This window comes from Oncorhynchus masou, chromosome 5, assembly GCF_036934945.1.
Source record: "Oncorhynchus masou masou isolate Uvic2021 chromosome 5, UVic_Omas_1.1, whole genome shotgun sequence".
Classification (NCBI taxonomy): domain Eukaryota; kingdom Metazoa; phylum Chordata; class Actinopteri; order Salmoniformes; family Salmonidae; genus Oncorhynchus; species Oncorhynchus masou.
The window spans coordinates 24,698,260-24,719,796 of NC_088216.1; the positions used below are offsets into that span (position 1 = coordinate 24,698,260).

A 21,537-nucleotide genomic window follows, 5' to 3' on the forward strand; every position below is an offset into this window, starting at 1 on the left:
TTTATATCCTTATGTTTCAGTGCTGTTGTTTACTGTACTGAGTACCATGTGTTGGCCGGTACTCAGTAATCTCATCCTGACTATGTTAAACATCTCCTCTCAAGCTCAGCCTGATCCAAAAAATCTGCCAACTTTCCAAAAATTACAAAGTTTTATAGATATCCTGGTTGGAGGATTTTGGATTTCCTGCTTATTACTTCCTGATTCGGGGAATCTTTCAAATCGGATTTCGGGAAAACCAGGGGATTTGGGGAAAGTTACAGGATGTTTGCAACCCTACCCTGTACATGGGTCCATACATTGATTTAATACACTGTTCATTCCTGTACACTATTCAAATTCAGTGATGACATACACAGTTCTTCCTATACACTGGTCCATAGATTGTCCCCATACACGTTCTTGTACACTGATCTCATACCCTCTTCCACTGGCCACACCAGGTCTCCTTGGGTAAAGAGGTCTTGTTCAATAAAGATTCAACAAAACTAAAATTGTCATACAACAGGCCTCAGTGGTCGGCCATATTGGCAGGCAGCAGCTCCCTGGAGCTCTGATCCTGCTGGGGTCTGTCAGTGGTCAATCTCAGACTAACACTACCCTCCGTGGTGCCGGTGGGGTTGACCCGGAACTTCCTGTGGACCGGCCGCATGGCCACGATGAGCTGCCTCTTGAAGGTGTCATTCAACACAATGTAGAGGAACGGGTTGATGCAGCTGTTAATGTAGCCCATGCTAATTGCTATGTTGTAGGCGTAGGAGAAGGCTGGGTTGGGGTTCTGGACTCCAACGTGAACCAGCTGGAGGATGTAGTAAGGGGCCCAGCAGATGAAGAAAGCCAGGCAGATGGCCACTGCCGTACGGGTTACTTTCTTGGTGCGCACCCTCAGGCTCCTGGGGGGCAAGGGGGCCACGCTGGTGGTCATGTGCTTGAGGATCTTGAAAAAGACCACACAGATGATGAGGAGAGGCAGAGCGAAAGCCAGGACAAACTGGTAGAGTGTAAACCAGTAGATGTTGGTAGACGGATCGGGAAGTAGCAGGGCACAGCCCACCAGGTCGCCAGGCAGAGGCATGAGGCCTGTGTACATCCACACCGGGATGATGGTCAGCAACGACAGCGTCCATACTAGAACGATAACCACGGTTGCCACGCACGGTGTCCGAACGTAGTTGAAGCGGATGGGGTGGACGGTGGCCAGGTAGCGGTCCAGAATCATGACCGTGAGGATGTAGGTGCTCACGATCTGGCTGTTGGAGTCCAGCGCGGTGATGACTGTGCACATAGTGGCGCCGAAGCACCACGAGCCGTTGCCCATCAACTGGTGGATGAGGAAGGGCATACCGACGAGGAAGAGGAGGTCGGCGATGGACAGATTTAAGATGAAGATGTCGGGGACGGTCTGCTTGGCGCGGCACTTGGTCTTCTTCAGGATGGTGTAGATGACCATGCAGTTACCCATAATGCCCAGGAAACAGATGATGCCAAATATGGTGGGCAAGATGGTGTTGTTGTAGTAGGCATCATGACCCCCACCTATAGGGGCACAAGAGCAGCAGAAGAGAATGTTATTAAAGTACCGGTATGAAATATCATAGAAACCAGACCTGTCAAGCAGCAATTTACATAGCCTGGCTGCTGTGACCCAGCTGGTACACTCTTTTTATAAATATATATATAGATATAATAATCTAACTTTTTAAAAACTTTTTTTAAATTATTAACCCCTCCACCACCCCCTTCTTCGAAGGACAAATATCTTGTAGTTTTTTTACAGCTTTTTTGCTACATATACAGTTGAAGTCAGAAATTTACATACACCCTAGCCAAATACATTTAAACTCAGTTTTTCACAATTTCTGACATTTAATCCCAGTAAAAAAATCTGTCTAAGGTCAGTTAGGATCGCCACTTTATTTAAGAATGTGAAATGTCAGAATAATAGTAGCGAGAATGATTTATTTCAGCTTTTATTTCTTTCATCACATTCCCAGTGGGTCAGAAGTGTCAAGGTGTGTCTAAAGGCAAAGTCAGGTGCAGGAGAGCAGAGTATGATAAATAAAGTGCACTTTATTAATGTTCCAAAACGGGAGCACAACAAAATAAACGCGCTCAAAAACACGGAACAATAAAGTAAAGCGCTAAAAAACATTGTATGACTTGAAACAATTACACACAAAACATGATGGGAAACAGAGGGTTAAAAACAATTAGATTGATTGGGGAAATGAAAACCAGGTGTGTATGAAAACAAGACAAGACAAATGGATATATGAAAAATGGAGCGGCGATGGCTAGAAAGCGGTGACGTCGATCGCCGAACACCGCCCGAACAAGGAAAGGAGCCGACTTCGGTGGAAGTCGTGACAAGAAGTTTACATACATTCGATTAGTATTTGGTAGCATTGCCTTTATATTGTTTAACTTGGGTAGCCTTCCACAAGCTTCCCACAATAAGTTGTGTGAATTTTGTCCCATTCTTTCTGACAGAGCTGGTGTAACTGAGTCAGGTTTGTCGGCCTCCTTGCTCGCACACACTTTTTCAGTTCTGCCCACCAATTTCCTTTGGGATTGAGAGCAGGGCTTTGTATACCTTGACTTTGTTGTCCTTAAGGAATTGTGCCACAAATTTGGAAGTATGCTTGGTGTCATTGTCCATTTGGAAGACCCATTTGCGACCAAGCTTTAACTTCCTGACTGATGTCTTGAGTTGTTGCTTCAATATATCCACATCATTTTCCTTTCCTCATGATACCATTTATTTTATGAAGGGCACCAGTCCCTACTGCAGCAAAGGTTGGGGTGGTGTTCTTTGGCTTGCAAGCCTCCCCCTTTTTCCTCCAAACATAACGATGGTCATTATGGCCAAACAGTGCTATTTTTGTTTCATCAGACCAGAGGACATTTCTACAAAAAGTATGATCTTTGTCCTCATGTGCAGTTGCAAACCGTAGCCTGGCTTATTGATGGCAGTTTTGGAGCAGTGGTTTCTTCCTTGCTGAGCGGCCTTTCAGGTTATGTCGATATAGGACTCGTTTTACTGTGGATATGGATACTTTTGTACCTCTTTGCTGTTGTTCTGGGATTGATTTGCACTTTTTGCACCAAAGTACGTTCATCTCTAAGAGACAGAACGCGTCTCCTTCCTGAGCGGTATGACGGCTGCGTGGTCCCATGGTTTTATACTTGCGTACAATTGTTTGTACAGATGAACGTGGTACTTTCAGGTGTTTGGAAATTGCTCCCAAGGATGAACCAGACTTGTGGAGGTCTGCCAATGTTTTCTGAGGTCTTGGCTGATTTCTTTTGATTTTCCCATGGTGTCAAGCAGAGGCACTGAGTTTGAAGGCAGGCATTCAAATACATCCACAGGTACACCTCCAATTAGCTCAAATGATGTCAATTAGCCTATCAGAAGCTTCTAAAGCCATGACATCATTTTCTGGAATTTTCCAAGCTGTTTAAAGGCACGATCAATTTAGTGTATGTAAACTTCTGACCCACTGGAATTGTGATACAGTGAATTATAAGTAAAATAATCTGTATGTAAACAATTGTTGGAAAAAGTACTTGTGTCATGCACAAAGTAGATGTCCTAACCGACTTGCCAAAACTATAGTTTGTTAACAAGAAATTTGTGGAGTGGTTGAAAAACGGGTTTTAATGACTCCAACCTAAGTGTATGTCAACTTCCGTCTTCAACTGTACATGTTATTCAATCATTGCACCCACACTGCTCGTGCGCGTCAATGATCACCTGCGTGGCCAGGCGCTAAAATAGAAGTTGGTTCTATTTGTGACGCTTAAGTCACGCCTTTCCCATCTCCTTTTTGGTTTTTAGGAGCCTATACCCATGTGCCATTTCCTCATTGGTTTTGAAGAGCATATACCCACGTGGGTGACTGAAAGATTAACTGAGGTCCACACTCCAGGCCAGTCGGTAATGGTAATGCACATTAAAGTTGGTTGCCAACCGCCATATAAAGTCCAAAGAAGAAGAAGAAGCCTGAAGGAGGAGAGATTGCTAGAAAACAAACGTTTACCCTTTTGTATGTGGATTAATTGTCGTAGTAGAGGACCTTGTGCATTTCAGGGAAAATAACAACTCAATGTTTATATCCCAGGACAAATTAGCATTTCCACTGCTCCAGAATCCAATGGCAGCAAGCCTTACACCACTCCAGACGACGCTTGGTATTGTGCATGGTGATCTTAGGCTTGGGTGAGGCTCCTCGGCCATGGAAACTCATTTCATGTAGCTCCCGATGAACAGTTATTGTGCTGACATTGCTTCCAAAGGCAGTTTGGAACTCGGTAGTGAGTGTTGCAACCAATGACAGGTGATTTTTATGTGCTTGCGAGCTCCAGCACACAGTGGTCCCGTTCTGTGAGCTTGTGTGGCCTACCACTTTGCGGCTGAGACGTTGTTTCTCCTAGACGTTTCCATTTCACAATAACAGCTCTTACAGTTGACCGTGGTAGCTCTAGCAGGACAGAAATTTGATGAACTGACTTGTTGGAAATGTGGCATGCTATGACGGTCCATGTTGAAAGTCACTGAGCTCTTCAGTATTTGCATAAATACACCAATATGACTTTTCCATGTAAAAAATAGAATGACCACTGCTGCACCTCCTGCCACTGTTTTGAACCAATTAGATTATACTATAATGAAAAAAAATATATAAACGCAACATGTAATGGGTTGGTCCCATGTTTCATAAGCTGAAATAAAAGTTTGACATATGCACAAAAAGCTAATTTCTCTCACATTTTGAGCACATATGTGTTTACATCCCTGTTAGTGATCATTTCTCCTTTGCCAAGATAATCTTGGTATGTCAATAAGATGATTAAAAAGCGTGATCCTTACACATGTGCTCAGGTGTACTTTTGTCTATAATAAAGCGCTTCTGTGGAGGAAAACTAATAATTATGTGCTGTGCCTTGCTCCCCAGTGGGTGGGCCTATGCCCTCCCAGGCCCACGAATGGCTGCACCTCTGCCCAGTCATGTTAAATCCATATATTAGGGCCTAATAAAATTATTTCAGTTTACTGATGTCCTAATATGAACTGGAACTCAGTGAAATCTTTGAAATCAATGCAAGTTGCACTTATATTTCTGTTCAGTATACATATTCACATTAACATTGCTGATTACATATAGTGGTGACTGTTCCAACTTTAGGATTTGGATAGGCTTTAATGCAACTCATACACCTCTGTTAACTTCATTGAATCTACAAAACTGTTAGTGTTTAACTTTAACGTGATGACAATTCAACAGAACAGTTGAACAGGAATGACATTTGCACTAACGGGTGGCCCAAAAATTATAACTTAAAGCCACACCCATACTAAGCCACACCTCCACAGTTCCTCCAGGAACCAGTAGCTACATTGAACCATTATAGGTTCCTCCATGAACTAAAAAAACCAAAGGTGCAAATATGAACCATTTTGGTGATTGTTAAGCAAATAACTGTTGGTGTCACCGTAATTGATGCATATCCTGGCACACATAGCCTGATGCAGACCTTTTAGAACATCTACATTTTAAAAAGTCTAATAAATCCATGAAATATAGCCTACACCTTCACAATAAATAATTTATTTATTTTAGACAGGTCTAAAGAAACATGAAGAAAATGTAGTCTATTTCAGAAGAACAGAATAGCATACTCTGAGTATGCTTTTGTTAGGTCCTGATCTAAATATGCCAAATGGCTGTATGCTACACTAGTTAATTTAGCAGACAAGATTTTCTTAGAATTCTGTGCCTTCATTTTATATTACTTTGTAGTATGAAGAATACAATTGAACAAAGCTGAATAAAATAAGAAGGATATTTTCTTCAAACATTTTTAGGGAGTGCGCACATATGGCTATTCTGTTCTGAGCGGTTAACAAAGAAATAGGTACTCCTATATGCTTCATTTAGATTTATTCATGTAACTTTAGTTGTTCTACAAACATTGGGCTACGTGTTTAGAGTTTTTATACATTGTAAGGCTGCATGAGGTGACTCTTATGATGACTTGAAAAAATTAGCTTGAAAGGCTTGCGCTCTACTTTTTTTATTTTTACGCAGGCTGTACACACTTCATCAGTCTCTCATTCACAATTTGACAAGCACTTGATAATGCCTCAAATTTCCCAGAGGCATCCCCTCTATGCACTTAAATAGCAAACGGAGGATTTTTTTCTGTGGTTCATATTCATTCCAGCCAGGAAGGCTATACTCCTGTTGTAAAGATAAGCAATGTGGTTAATATTAAGAAAGTTGAGAAATAAATGTAGTAGGGCTAGCCGAAAGAAAGCTGATGGGATCGTCCTCTTTTCAATAGAGGCCATCACTTTGTTTTCTCCCCCAATTGCATAGCCTATAGAAATGTTGCGCAACATGAGCTCATGGGCTCTCATGAAGTGTTTGATTAGATTTTCGATCACATTTGCATTTAAGTCAGAGTGATTAGAGGGACAATGGAGTGCTGAATACCAGTTAGCAAGTGTGGTAGGCTACTAATAACCATCAGCAGCGTCAGAGCTTGGAGAAGCCTAATTACGTGACTATACGGTCACATGGGATTTGACTGCCTTCATGAATCGTGATCGCCAGTGTGGCGTTAATATGGTCACCGCAACAGCCCTATTCACACCCCTTGACGTTTTCCACATTTTGTTGTGTTATAACCGCAATTTAAAATGGATTCAATTGAGATGTGTTGTCACTGGCCTACACACAATAGCCATTGATGTCAAAGTGGAATTATGTCTTTAGAAATGTTCACTAATTCATTAATAATGAAAAGCTGAAATGTCTTGAGTCAATAAGTATTCAACCCCTTTTTAATGGCAAGCCTAAATAAGTGCGGAATAAAAATGTGCTCAACAAGTCAGATAAGTTGGATGGACTCACTCTGTGTCCAATAATTGTGTTCAACATGATTTTTGAATGACTATCTCATCTCCATACACCAGACATACTTTAAGGTCCATCAGTTGAGTAGTGAATTTCAAACACAGATTCAACGACAAAGATCAGGGAAGTTTTCCAATGCCTAACAAAAAAGAACAAGGCACTAAAGCAATACTGCAAAAAAATGTGGCTTGTCTTGAATACAAAGTGTTATGTTTGGGGCAAATCCAATACAACACATTACTGAGTACCACTCTCCATATTTTCAAGCATAGTGGTGGCTGCATCATGTTATGGGTATGCTTGTAATCATTAAGGACTGGGGAGTTTTTCAAGATAAAAAATAAACGGAATGGAGCGAAGAACAGGAAAAATCCACGAGGAAAACCTGGTTTCAGTCTGCTTTCCATCAGACACTGGGAGATGAACTCACCTTTCAGCAGGACAATAACCTAAAACACAAGGCTACACTGGGGTTGCTTACCAAGAACACAATGAATGTTCATGAGGGGCCGAGTTACAGTTTTGACTTAAATCCGAATGAAAATATGGCAAGACCTAAAAATGGTTGTCTAGCAATGATCAACAACCAGACAGTGCTTGAAGAATTTTGAAAAGAATAATGAGCAAATCTTGCACAATCCAGGTGTGGAAAGCTCTTAGAGACTTACCTAGAAATACTCACAGCTGTAATTACTGCCAAAGATGATTCTAACATGTATTGACTCAAGAGGTTGAATAGTTGTGTTTTTCTTCCACTTTGACATTACAGAGTGTTTTGTGTAAATTGATTACAAAAACAACAACAATTAAATCCATGTTAATCCCAATTTGTAACACAACAAAATGTGGAAAAGTCAAATGGTTTGTATACTTTCTGAAGGCACTGTGTTGCTATACCACATTCATGTCAGCTCGCGGGATCAGGCGGCTTGTTGAGATCTCTCACTGTTTGGATTTGAAAACAGCCCCCCTCATTACCAACACATCTTGCCGACAACATAAAAACAGACTTTCCAGACACTGAAGTCAGGACTTTGGTATCCGCCAGAATTTACGAGCAGCAGAGGAACATTGTAATAAAGCGTGATACATAGTATACAGTATAGGCTATCCATAAACCAAACCTGTGAAGATATTTCACTTCCCAGTAATATATATTTTAGTGCCCTTGGTATGTGCTATATACAGTATCTTTGACCCCCCAAAAAACTAAATAACATAGCTGCTACTGTATGTGTTGTGGTGATTAAAAGTTCACAGGAATTTTCATGGCTCTTTTGAGATTAAGGTAGAGAATGAGCCATTCCGACGAAAAACAAGTCACTCAAAAAGGAAAAGGTTGGCACTAGCTGTGCCTTCAGGAAGCTACTTGACAGATTTTCATTTCCCTCTGAATAACAAGTGTTAGACAGAGCAGTGAAGGAAACCAACCATTAACGTCTTCAAGGAAAAACGAATGAAAATAAAATGAGGATGACTGTAGCTTTCATTATAGCCTACATTATGTGTGCCATAATAAGATAAAGTGAAATCATTGTAGGCTATGAATTATTTTTTAAACGAGCAAAGATTTCCTTCATTGCAGTTACACGTTTCTACAATCTGGTTGTTTAATTGCTATACTGAATAGCCTACTGTACAAATATTTTCAACCATGATAAATGCTTACCTGTTGAAGATTCAGATGAGTTCACTGCAACCGGTGAGATGTTATCATACAATACCGACACATTATAGAAATCCATTGATAACTTCCGATGTAATCTCAATAAAATCTGGGGAAAGAAAAAAAGATCAACAAGTGTTTATGCTCAGGGAACATTCTCAAGCAGTTAATAACGCAACTGTCTTGCTGTTTTTAAATAATATTGTAGTGGCTAGAACTCACTGATAAAACAAATAATATTTACAGTTCCATCTTGCACATAAAAATTCTAGTACTACTATTATTTGTGAGATCCATGAAAATATAATAAACGTTTCCGCTCTTGTAGTGGACTTTACTGATTAGTAGCGTATCGCTTGCACGCGCTTGATGGAGTGGAGACAGGCGCCCAGTGTCTTCAAGTATTTTACTAAGAGACTGACAACTCTCCTGCGGCTGCACCGCGCTACTGTATAGTCTATTTGCGACTGCGCTCTTCGTCTTTCATTGGCTGAGGATGAAGTTTCGAGGATAACTCTTCTGTTTAGAAGTCTAGTTGACTGGCACCATTGAGATACCATTGAGATGTGGCTGTATTGTCTTGACAAGTCTATGTGTGTATTTAATACATTTTGACAGCCACATCAAAGATCAAGGACCAATGTACTTTTTTAATGCTAACATGGCACCTCAATAAAGACATTTTAATAGCACGAAGAGTGTTCCTACTTGTTATTTGATGACCAATAGCCTAGCCCGAAAAAATACCTTCACCAAAATACTGTACATTTCTGACGCTCTAGCATATCCAATCCCGGAATGTATTGCTTCCCATCCTTCTTTTTTAGTGACAAAATGAAAGCAAACATGTTCCAAGCATTGTGACGTTTTAATGATATTTTCAAACGAATTGGGAATTTACAGGTAGCCTAACTGCCAAAATAAAGGAAATATCAACATAAAGCAGCTTAATAGGACGCTGGGCCACCAAGAGCCAGAACAGCTTCAATGCACCTCGGTTGGCATCATTGTGTGTCGTAGAAGTGACGCCTTCAAACGTCAGACAATGCCCACAAGTGTCTGGAACTCTATTGGAAGGATGCAACCATAGAGATCCCGAGTGTTCTAATTGCTATGGATGCAACACCATTCTTCCACAAATTCCATTTGGTGTTTTGTTGATGGTGGTGAACATAGTGCTAATTATACCGTGAGTTTCGGGGCCTAATAGTAAAGACATGCCATTTAACTGTATATTTTTTTATATGACCTTTTCATTTGGCATGAACACAACCAATCATGATGTTTTCATCTTATTGTCAAACAAATCCCTTCAAAAAGTAACTATCAGCAAACAGAAAAATGATCACAAAAATAGAATGTGGTGTATTGAGAAATGTATTATTTGTTAATGAGTTTAGATTTAAAATGGTTGCAAATAGCCAATGGGATTTCCATGCAGGGATTCAGTTATTTGAATTAACAAATGACAATGGGGTTTCCGTTCTGGCATTGAATTGATTGGATTACGCAATACAAGGGCGGGTAAAGTTCAATGATGGATTGGTGAGTTGGGCTGAAGACACTGTAGAGAGTGGTCGACTGGAATGTGTTATGGTGAACATGAAATAAATCTGTTCCGTTTATTATAAGTACACTTCGGAGTCTTCTGCAGAAGAATCCAGCATCTTAGGATGCAACATATAAATCACCCGAACATAAATATTAGACACTGTTAAGACATTTGTGTGGAGATGATATCATTCTATTTGACATTCTGGGAGAAAGTAACTCCCCTACTTACTCAAATGACAACACACTTCACTCAATTCAGTGCTTCCAAGTTCCATGGATCAAATAGTTATTTTGATTATATTATTAAAACGAGGAAAATCTGAAATGTCCCCTGCAGATTCATAAATGTAATAAATTACAACAATAAAATAATAACAAAACTCATAACAGAATGGCAAAAGTATTTTCAACATTTTGTTACATTACAACTTTATTCTAAACTGTATTAAATAAATACACACGATACCCCCATAATTACAAAGCGAAAACAGGTTTTTAAGGATTTGCGCAAATATATTAAAAATAAAAAACAGAAAAACCTTACTTACATAAGTATTCAGACCCTTTGCTATGAGACTCGAAATTGAGCTCAGGTGCATCCTGTTTCCATTGATCATCCTTGAGATGTTTTTACAACATGATTGGAGTCCACCTGTGGTAAATTCAATTGATTGGCCATGATTTGGAAAGGCACATACCTGTCAATATAAGGTCCCACAGTTGACAGTGCATATTAGAGCAAAAACCAAGCCATGAGGTTGAAGAAATTGTCTGTAGAGCTCTGAGACAAGATTGTGTTGAGGCACAGATCTAGGGAAGGGTACTAACAAAAACTCTGCAGCATTGAAGGTCCCCAAGAACACAGTGGCCTCCATCATTCTTAAATTAAAGAAGTTTGGATCCACCAAGACTCTTCCTAGAGCTGGCCGTCCAGCCAAACTGAGCAATCGGAGGAGAAGGGCCTTGGTCAGGGAGGTGACCAAGAACCCTATGGTCACTCTAACAGAGCTCCAGAATTCCTCTGTGGAGATGGGAGAACCTTCCAGAATTGACAATCATCTCTGCAGTACTCCACCAATCAGGCCTTTATGGAAAAGTCGCCAGACGGAAGCCAGTCCTCAGTAAAAGGCACATGACAGCCCATTTGGAGTTTGTCAAAAGGCACCTAAAGACCTTCAGACCATGAGAAACAAGATTCTCTGGTCTGATGAAGATGTGCACGCTCATCCCCAGAATCATTTCACGTGTCTGTTTTCAAAGGATGGAGCTGAGAACATGAACAACTTCACAGTTAAGAACACTATAACAATATGAGGGACTTCTATTTAAGTCAGAAAATGATACTCATATGATAGGTAAGATATACATAACCTTGCAGAAAGCCTATCTCTTAGAAAAAAATATAAACTATTGGAACCAAGACTTAAAAATTACTGATATTGGCACAGATGAAGTGAGTGTTGGAACATAACTAACTAGGTACAGCGGTAGCCTTTTGTGAGCCCTAAGCGAGATTTGGTGGAGGGGCATTTTCACCAAGTGGGCAAACAAAATGTGTGAAATATGTACGTTTTTTTAATGTTTTTTTCCTGCAATTCTACACATTTTGCAATGGGGCGTAGAGAAAATGTTGCAGTTCTATAACACATTTCATGCAATTCTACCTATTTTGCCATGGTGCAGAGATTTTTTTGCCGTTTTAAAGCAAGTTTTCTGCAGTTCTACACATTTTTGCCATAGGGGGGAGAGCAAATGTAACAATTGTATTATATTATTTCATGCAATTCTACACATTTCGCCATGACTTATGCTATGTTAACGGTATCTGAGTGAAAGTGACTGTTACGGATTCCGCCGGTACTGCTGCTCATTCCGTGCACCAGCTCTGGAGGTCTATATCACCGGCCTCTTGGTGTCACTGAACTGTTTCATTACGCACACCTGGTTCCCATTCCCCCTCATTAGTAGTTGTATATATGTGCCCTCTGTTCACCATTGTCTTGTCGGTTACTGTTCCCATGTCCATTGGTCTTGTGAGTACCTGTGCATTGTGTACTCGTTATTAGGGGTCTTGTCCCGTGTGTTGTTGTGCACTTGTTATTACAGGTCTAGTCCCGTGTGTTGTTGTGCACTTGTTATTACAGGTCTAGTCCCGTGTGTTGTTGTGCACTTGTTATTACAGGTCTAGTCCCGTGTGTTGTTGTGCACTTGTTATTACAGGTCTAGTCCCGTGTGTTGTTGTGCACTTGTTATTACAGGTCTAGTCCCGTGTGTTGTTGTGCACTTGTTATTACAGGTCTAGTCCCGTGTGTTGTTGTGCACTTGTTATTACAGGTCTAGACCCGTGTGTTGTTGTGCACTTGTTATTACAGGTCTAGTCCCGTGTGTTGTTGTGCACTTGTTATTACAGGTCTAGTCCCGTGTGTTGTTGTGCACTTGTTATTACAGGTCTAATCCCGTGTGTTGTTGTGCACTTGTTATTACAGGTCTAGTCCCGTGTGTTGTTGTGCACTTGTTATTACAGGTCTAATCCCGTGTGTTGTTGTGCACTTGTTATTACAGGTCTAATCCCGTGTGTTGTTGTGCACTTGTTATTACAGGTCTAATCCCGTGTGTTGTTGTGCACTTGTTATTACAGGTCTAGTCCCGTGTGTTGTTGTGCACTTGTTATTACAGGTCTAGTCCCGTGTGTTGTTGTGCACTTGTTATTACAGGTCTAATCCCTTGTGTTGTTGTGCACTTGTTATTACAGGTCTAGTCCCGTGTGTTGTTGTGCACTTGTTATTACAGGTCTAGTCCCGTGTGTTGTTGTGCACTTGTTATTACAGGTCTAATCCCGTGTGTTGTTGTGCACTTGTTATTACAGGTCTAGTCCCGTGTGTTGTTGTGCACTTGTTATTACAGGTCTAATCCCGTGTGTTGTTATGCACTTGTTATTACAGGTCTAGTCCCATGTATTTATTGGAGGTATTACCTGGCTCTTTTGTTTGGGTTACATCCCTGTGTTTTTGTATACGTGTTTTTTTTTTCTTCTTCCCTATGCCTTTCATGGCATGTTGTATTTTTGGGTGGAGTATTAAAACCCCCTATTACGTATTCCTGCGCCTGTCTCCAATCATTTATACATCGTGACAGTGAATAACAAAATCAATGGGGGCCCCCTTGGGGGTCAGGGACCCAGGGCACATGTCCTGCATGCCCGGTTGGTATTTGGCTATGATTACTACAATTAAAAACGTGTTAGCTGACATGGCTGATTGTCAGTGACTGACAAAACAAGAAACTGTTGATACACAACATTTAGAACTTGCACCTTGTGTAATTCTACTATTCTCGACTGAGTTCCAAAACAATATATATATGGGATCGGTTGGCTGTCAGAAGTTTTACAATATAAATGTACTTTTAGTCCGTTTATATGTGTCACGCCCTGGCCTTAGTATTCTGTGTTTTCGTTAGTATTTTGGTGAGGCCAGGGTGTGACATGGGGATTTATGTGGCTTGTTTTGTCTGGGGTTGTTTGTAGTAATGGTATTGTGGTTAGAGTAGTACTCTAGGTAAGTCTATGGTTGCCTAGAGTGGTTCTCAATCAGAGGCAGGTGTTTATCGTTGTCTCTGATTGGGAACCATATTTAGGCAGCCATATTCTTTAGGTCTGTTGTGGGTGATTGTTCCTGTCTTTGTGGCACCAGATAGGACTGTTTCGGGTTTTTCGCGGTTCTTGTTTTTGTAGATTGTTGTATTTTCATCTTTATTAAAGATGTACAAAAATAACCACGCTGCATTTTGGTCCGCCTCTCTTTCACCAGAAGAAAACCGTTACAATATGCCTATTTCAAGACATGGCATATGAGGGTGCGATGAGATACCCAATGGGTTGGACAGTATTTTTCTCGTCAATCATTTTTTTTAAAACTTGGAGATCTGAGGTACCGGGATGCATTAGAACAAAATCACCTTTATAATAAAGCATTGCATACATGTCATCACTTTTGCTTAGTGGCATAGAGCAGTAGAGTAGAGGAACTTATCGAAGTTACACACATGGGAGAAAAAAATTGTGGTCTCGTGTCCGAGAAATGTTGGGCCTTTTATAAACGCATTTCATGCAATTCCACGTCGTCTTACTTGACTGGAGACGTTGGCATAATTGTTTAAAATGCCGCGTTTAAAAAAAAAAGTGGAATTAGGAGTTGGGAAATCTCCGACTTCAGTGTGTTCAAGACAACTGGGAAAGCAGGGAAAAACAATTTCCTACTGGGAAAATTCGTTTTGAACGGTCATCCAACTCGCTACAATATGAGGAAAAAATTATAGTCCTAAAAATGCTTTCCAGTTTCACTGATTTACCCCAATGATGCACAGCTCGCGTGTTGGTGATGGCATATGAGCTCATGGCAAAAGCATTTCTCTCTCTCGCTTTACTTTGTAAAACAATATTTGGTACCCTACAGCTTTCCAACCTGTGCTTTCCTGCAATTGAAGGCAATTTGAAATATTGCGAAAGGCCAGTTTTGTCTGCATGTTCTTTGTTCAATGACAGATTTGCCGCGTGTTCCCGGCTATAGGTTATGCCTTGTTATTGGGCTGCACATCGCAGTTAGGCTATTTTTAAAATAAGCTATTTATCTGTGGCTAAATTTCTCGTAGTGTAGTAGGCTATTCTGAATTATTTAATTTATTTCTGAACAGCCACAGTAACTCTATAACGTTGGCACATTTATTTACATTTATCAGGTGTGCTGCAGCTCCTCCGGGGTGAGGGGATTGCTGATGGCAATGCTGGACGTCCGATGTCTGTAGTGTTGCAGGGTAGTAAGCATGATGAGATGTTAATTGCTTAATTCACTCAGAAACCACACCTGTGTGGAAGCACCGGCTTTCAATAGATTTTGTATCCCTCATTTATTCAAGTATTTCCATTATTTTGGCAATTATCTGTATGGAGCCTATCAAATTATCTGCATATTTTTTCTCCTGTGTCATTTCACAATTTATTCAAATGTTGTACCACTAGATGGCCTAGTAGTCCCTGCTATGGAGTCCCTACACCTTATGACACATCTACAACAGGTGAGGTCTAGAGCCAAACTAAATGTTGTCTTCTACTCTTCACACATGCATATTCATACAAAAATGTGTGTTTGTGTGTGAGAGAGATCTTTAGAAAACAAAAATATAATTACTTGACACATTGGAAAGCACTAACCAAAGAAACAGCAAACTGGAATGCTATTTGGCCCTAAACAAAGAGTAGTACACAGTGGCAGAATACCTGATCACTGTGACTGATTCAAAATGAAGGAATATTCAGTTTCCACAAAATGAGGTGGAAATTGAGATGCACTTTCTAACCGTTTGCCAAATGTATGTCTTATTTTTTAAATTTGTTTAACTTTTATTTAACAAGGCAAGTCAGTTAAAGAACAAATTCTTATTTACAATGACAGCCTACTAAAAGGCAAAAGGCCTCCTGTGGGGACGGGGCTGGGATTAAAAATAAATTCAAAAATATAGGACAAAACACACATCACGACAAGAGAGACAACACTACACTACATAAAGAGATACCTAAGACAACAACATAGCAAGACAACAACACATGACAACACAGCATGGTAGCAACACAACATAACAACAACATGGAAGCAACACCACATGGCAGCAGCACAACATGGTACCAGCACAAAACAGGGTGCAAACAGTATTGGGCACTGACAACAGCACAAAGGGCAAGAAGGTAGAGACAACAGTACATCACGCAAAGCAGCCACAACTGTCAGTAAGAGTGTCCATGATTGAGTCTTTGAATGAAGAGATTGAGATAAAACTGTCCAGTTTGAGTGTTTGTTGCAGCTCGTTCCATTCGCTAACTGCAGCGAACTGAAAAGATGAGCGACCCAGGGATGTGTCTGCTTTGGGGACCTTTAACCTGTTGATACAGAATGTGACTGGCAGAACAGAGATGACCAGTTTACAGAGGAGTCTAGAGTGCAGTGATAAGGAGCATTGCCAATGCCAATTAGAGACACATTTCCCTCAGATTACACAGACCCACAAAGAATTTGAAAACAAATCCTATTTTGATAAACTCCCATATCTATAAGGTTAAATACCACACACAGTGTGCCATCACAGCAGCAAGATTTGTGACCAGTTGCCACAAAAGGGCAACCAGTGAAGCAAAAAAGCCATTTTTAAATACAAACAATACTCATCTGTCTATTTATTTCCCCTTTTGTTCTTAAACTACTTTTGCATTGTTACAACACTGTGCATAGCCAGATGTATAACATTTGAAATGTCTCTATTCTTTAAGAAACTTTTGAGAGTTTAATGTTTACTGTTCTGATTGTTTATTTCACTTTTGTGTATCATGTATACCACTTGCATTGGCAATCTGAACATGTTACCCATGCCAATAAAGCCCTTTGAATTACATAGAGAGAGAGAGACAAAGCCATCACCTACAGAGAGATGAACCTGGAGAAGAATCCCCTAAGCAAGCTGGTCCTAGGGCTCTGTTCACAAACACACTTCACAGAGCCCCAGGACAGCAACACAATTAGACCCAACCAAATCATGAGAAAACAAAAAGATAATTACTTGACACATTGGAAAGAATTACAAAAAACAGAGCAAACTAGTATGCTATTTGGCCCTAAACAGAATGTACACAGTGACAGAATACCTGACCACTGTGACTGACTCAAACTTAAGGAAAACTTTGACTCTGTACAGACACAGTGAGCATAGCCTTTCTATTGAGAAAGGCCGCCGTAGGCAGACCTGGCTCTCAAGAGAAGACAGGCTATGTGCACACTGCCCAGAAAATTAGGTGGAAACTGAGCTGCACTTCCTAAACTCCTGCCCAATGTATAACCATATTAGAGACACATATTTCCCTCAGATTTCACAGATCCACAAAGAATTTGAAAACAACCCCGATTTTGATATACTCCCATATCTACTGGGTGAAATACCACAGTGTGCCATCACAGCAGCAAGATGTGTGACCTGGTGCCACAACAAAAGGGCAGCCAGTGAAGAACAAACACCATTGTAAATAGAACCCATGTTTATGCTTATTTATTTTCTCTTTTGTACTTTAACCATTTGTACATTGTTACAACACTGTGTATATATACATAAATTGACATTTGTAATGTCCTGATTCTTTTGGAACTTCTGGGAGTGTAATGTTTACTGTTCATTTTTATTGTTTATTTCACTTTTGTATATTATCTACTTCACTTGCTTTGGCAATGTTAACATGTGTTTCCCATGCCAATAAAGCCCCTTGAATTTAATGTAATTTAATTGAGAGAGTGAGAGAGAGAAGGGGGGGTGGGGATCATTTCTGTGCAGATTTAAGTATTCCCAAAATGTCGCGATAGGAAGCTTCCTATATACAGAGCTCACTCTCTAGGAAGTGGATAGCCTACTAATAACACGTGTTTGTAGGATTTCAAGGGATAGCAAGTAGAAACAAGGTAACATTAAATGTAGGTTGGTGGACTTGGCCTAGGAGACCTGAATAGTTTCACTTTAGCTTCATGCAAGTCCTGGTGTACCGTCGTTCACTTTTTTGAAATGATGTAGCCTATATTCTTGTTTAATTAGCCTACATTGTAGGACTAGCACAACAATAGCCGAATCCTCGTCATCTTTCTTGTGTTGGAGCGAAAGTAGGCCTACAAGACTTCCTTTCTAAGTTTTAGCAATTTTGACAACTCGGTTACTTTTAACTTTGTAACAAACTGTTGCTTGTCAAACTTGGAAACAATAATGTATTGCATTGTTACAACTATCGCAGATCTTTGTTTTTATTCCCCAATGTTTCACTCGAATGAGCTGGACATTTATACAAAATATTGATGTAGGCTAATGGCAAGGGAAGAGGACAGAAAACATTGTACCAGACACAAAACGATTTTGAGTCGAAATGAGACATTCTACATTTAGCTTGAGTTGAGTCATCAACCACATCTGCCTGTCAAACATCCTCTACAAGGCGTGTAAATTAGCAATCCCATTGGTTTTGCACAGCTACAGTACATCTATTGGATATGACAGGATTCTCACATCCGATTGGTCAATTGTGGAGATGATGTGCTTTAATTGGTCTGAGGAAACGTCAATCCGATTATATCCTTCCTCCCCTTATTGTGCGAGCCTCAGAATGCTAGTATTGTCTGTGGGCGCGGCGTCACATCACAAGCTATCATATTTGTGCGTTGTTTTTCGGTGTTGGTTAATGTTGCTTTACTGCTACATAGTCTCAGGTTCTCTATCTGCGTTCTTATTCACAGGTTTGTAGCGGCGTGCAGCGAGTGAGGGTATTTGCGCTACTCGGAGTGAATGGTCAGACCAGGGGGAAAACGGGACCGGAGCTTTTCTGGGTTTTTTTTCTGACATTGTTAATAATTTTCATAATTCCTTGGAGGAATAAACTCCATTGAAAGACTTCAGAAGGGTACTTGTGCGTTCCTCAACACCGCATACAAGTGTTCCAACAATCCTCACCATGGAGGCCATTGCCAAATACGATTTCAAAGCCACTGCTGATGATGAGTTGAGTTTTAAACGTGGAGAGACGTTGAAGGTAAGCAGCCAATTGTTTCACTGTTTATATTCTTAAGAAATGTGTCAGGGACAGCATGTTCCTGACTGATTAAAGGCCTATTTATTACACTATTTGTAATAGCCCGTTACCTTTTTTGTTGTTGGTCATTTTGTGTCTTCATATTAGACACTCCTGCACAGTAACTGGTTTAAAGGACATGATCTAAAAACGTGTAAACAGTAAGTTCCCTAATTCACTTTAATTGGTCGATATTCAATAACAAAGTATTTTCCAAGAGATATTACCTTGTCATTTCAAAGGTCTATTTATTATGATAGGCCTACAGAAGGAGAGGGAATAGAACGGAATATAATATAAATAAAAAAAATGTTGTAGGGGTGTTGTCCTTTGGTTCCAACACATTTGAATGAGGCACAGCTAATGTCTTTGTCAATGGCAAGTCATATGGTAATCGGTGTCACGTTTTCAAGGAAAAGTTCAGCGATTGTTTCCGTACAGATATGGAAAAGGATAGCACTGATAACCTTTGGCAGGACACGATTCTGTCTTTCTCACATCCTATAACAAGCATCCTATATTGTATGCCACATATTACACGCGGTCATCATTTTGTGTGGAGAACCAGAATGAGCAATCCCAAAATTAGTCTTTGTAGCCTATATGACAATCATTTTTAGTCAAATAAATGCTACAAGAAGTCAGAATGCTATGGTAAATAACCCTACCCATAGTTGGTTAAAAACTACGCTTAAGCTCTTCCATCAAATCCTTTCTTTATCCTCAGTAGTTCAGCAATATTGGACTTCTTCTGGGGTTAAGTAGGCTATGTGATAATGCTGAAACAGGAAGTCTCGAGTATCATCCTTGGCTTCTATACATTTTTCCTCACTCAGAGAGTCAGAAATGGAGAGGGAGAAGGAAAGAGAGCAGAGAGAGAGAGGATGAGCTGGCAGTATGTTTACAACCACACCCCTTCCCTTGCTGGGATTATGACAGCTCCTTCATTTCAGTGTCAGAACAGTACTTTAACAGCTCTGCTTCAAGCCATGCTATAATGGTTATAAAAGCTCTATTATAGCTGGACTTTTTTGCGGCATAACTGCACGCTGACACATGACTGCCTGCACTGCAATCATAATACTAGTGTCAGTTCAGGTTAAAACCATATGCAAAAAAAAACCCAGCAGTAAAGAGAAGATTGAGAGTGAAGTGTGTGTCTCTGATGTAAACGGCTGGTTGTGGTTGTGTGCAGTCTTGTCTTCTTTCCAGCTCCCTCTCTCCACTGGTGTTTTGAGAATGGTCTGGCCCTGGTCTTGGCTCACCCTCCCTCCCCTGTTCTCCTCTACTCCGGCAATGTACCCTGGCAACGCCACGTTCAGAGGCAGAAACAAATCTGGCGAACCAGGACAGGAATACGCATTCATATCTCCTCAAGAGAAACATCAGTTGTAGATGTTCACACTAGAGACAGGAACATATCTGATCATGTGGCTTTAAGAGAAATATGGCCGCGAGCTGTGAAAACGGTGAAAGCGGTTGAAACGGTGAACAACGTTATCAGTCCATTTGTTGCCTACTGACTTAACAAGTCGGTAATTGTCCAAGAGGAATATCTGAAGGACGATTGGTGCGATTGCCGATCAGTGAAAGGAGGCATGTGAGTGCAGGCTATACTGCGTACAGTATACACTAGTCTAAGTAACTTTTACTATCCGTATAGTACATTCTGTCAGCCAAACCAATGGATGTCCCTCCCTCCTGTATTAGCCAAGCTTTTAGCCGGCTTGACAATGACCATAGCATTTGGCAAGACAGCACAAACCAATCTGGAAGCAGGCTATATTCTAACAGCCAAGTCAATAGCTTTCTTTCTCGTGTTAGCTGATTTGTTCACAGAAATGAAGCTCAATGGAGAGCGAACATTCTTTATCACAGCGCTGTAGAAGGGGATGGGGGAGTATGCTGGGCAGCTTACTCCATCCCCCTGGGCTTTAGGCTTCGCTCGCTCGGCGGGCACCACATAATAAATATTAATCGTCCAAGAGTGTGGTGTGTGGCAACAGCTTGCCGGTAAAAACACTACTACACCCGAGGCTATTATTTTTTTCTTCCCCCTGCTCTGTTCTTTCTGCGTAGCGCAGCATGCATGAACTCCGCCCGGAGTTGCGAAAGGGTTCTGTTGAGTTGAGTTCCGTTCTTGCAACTTCCTGGGATTGCTCTGCTGATGCAGTCTTGGCTCTTCTGAGTTCAGAGAGGGAGGGAAGGAGAGAGGGAGAATCTGGAGGGGATTCAGGAACGTCGGCAGTGATCCTATGCCTCCTTTCCTAATTGAATTCTGACCATGGAGGGAGGATGGGGCTCTTTGGCACTGTTCTCAGGGCCCATGGGCGGCCTCTTCTTAACCACACACTTCAAAGCTTCTGGCCTGGCACTGGGTTTTTAGCTCCAGTACTGTTCCAGCATGTACTATTACACAAGTGTTGTTACAGGGTATTTAGTCAAGTGGCTCTTATGAAGTAGGTCTACACTCTTGATGAACTGAGCTCTTATGGAATAAGCCTACTGTCTTGGTGAATTGCTGAGAATTAGAATACAGCCAATGCGTGATGTGCCATGTCCATGATCGATTTAGCACCGTTCTTGAGATCCCCTTACAATACAGGGGACATTAAGTCCTCATGGATATTTTTAGAAATCTGTGAAGATGAGAGATTATTTCCTCTGAATATGTAGGGTAACTCCCCCAGCCCTCACTTTTACAAAGGGTGGAGGAGTTTATTCTCTGGTATTGAGTTGTCAGGAAGAGA

The 21,537-nt window shown here is 40.8% G+C and overlaps 2 protein-coding genes across 2 annotated transcripts in view; one reads left to right on the forward strand and one right to left on the reverse strand.

Moving 5' to 3' along the window:
* Window positions 1–511: 511 nt before the first annotated feature.
* On the reverse strand, window positions 512–4,250 carry LOC135528542 (melanin-concentrating hormone receptor 1-like). The gene is made up of 2 exons (XM_064957701.1): window positions 4,175–4,250; window positions 512–1,536 (listed from the first exon to the last, which is right to left on the reverse strand). Exons 1-2 carry the CDS (start codon window positions 4,248–4,250, stop codon window positions 512–514), a joined length of 1,101 nt encoding a protein of 366 aa, XP_064813773.1.
* A 14,069-nt stretch (window positions 4,251–18,319) lies between these two features.
* LOC135537456 (growth factor receptor-bound protein 2-like) overlaps window positions 18,320–21,537 on the forward strand; it is a 41,162-nt gene continuing 37,944 nt past the window's right edge. The window contains exon 1 of the mRNA XM_064963618.1: window positions 18,320–18,748. Within this exon, the coding sequence (XP_064819690.1) occupies window positions 18,671–18,748 (78 nt within the window). The 5' untranslated portion in view covers window positions 18,320–18,670. The remainder of the gene's footprint in view (window positions 18,749–21,537) is intronic.

What these genes read in the sequence shown, in the direction of transcription:
- LOC135528542 (XM_064957701.1), bottom strand. Translation starts at nt 4,250, where the DNA reads ATGAGTTTCCATGGCCGAGGAGCCTCACCCAAGCCTAAGATCACCATG. An exon ending in CAAGCGTCGTCTGGAGTGGT is followed by an intron (nt 1,537 to 4,174) that starts GTAAGGCTTGCT and finishes GTGCCCCTATAG; the next exon opens with GTGGGGGTCATGATGCCTAC.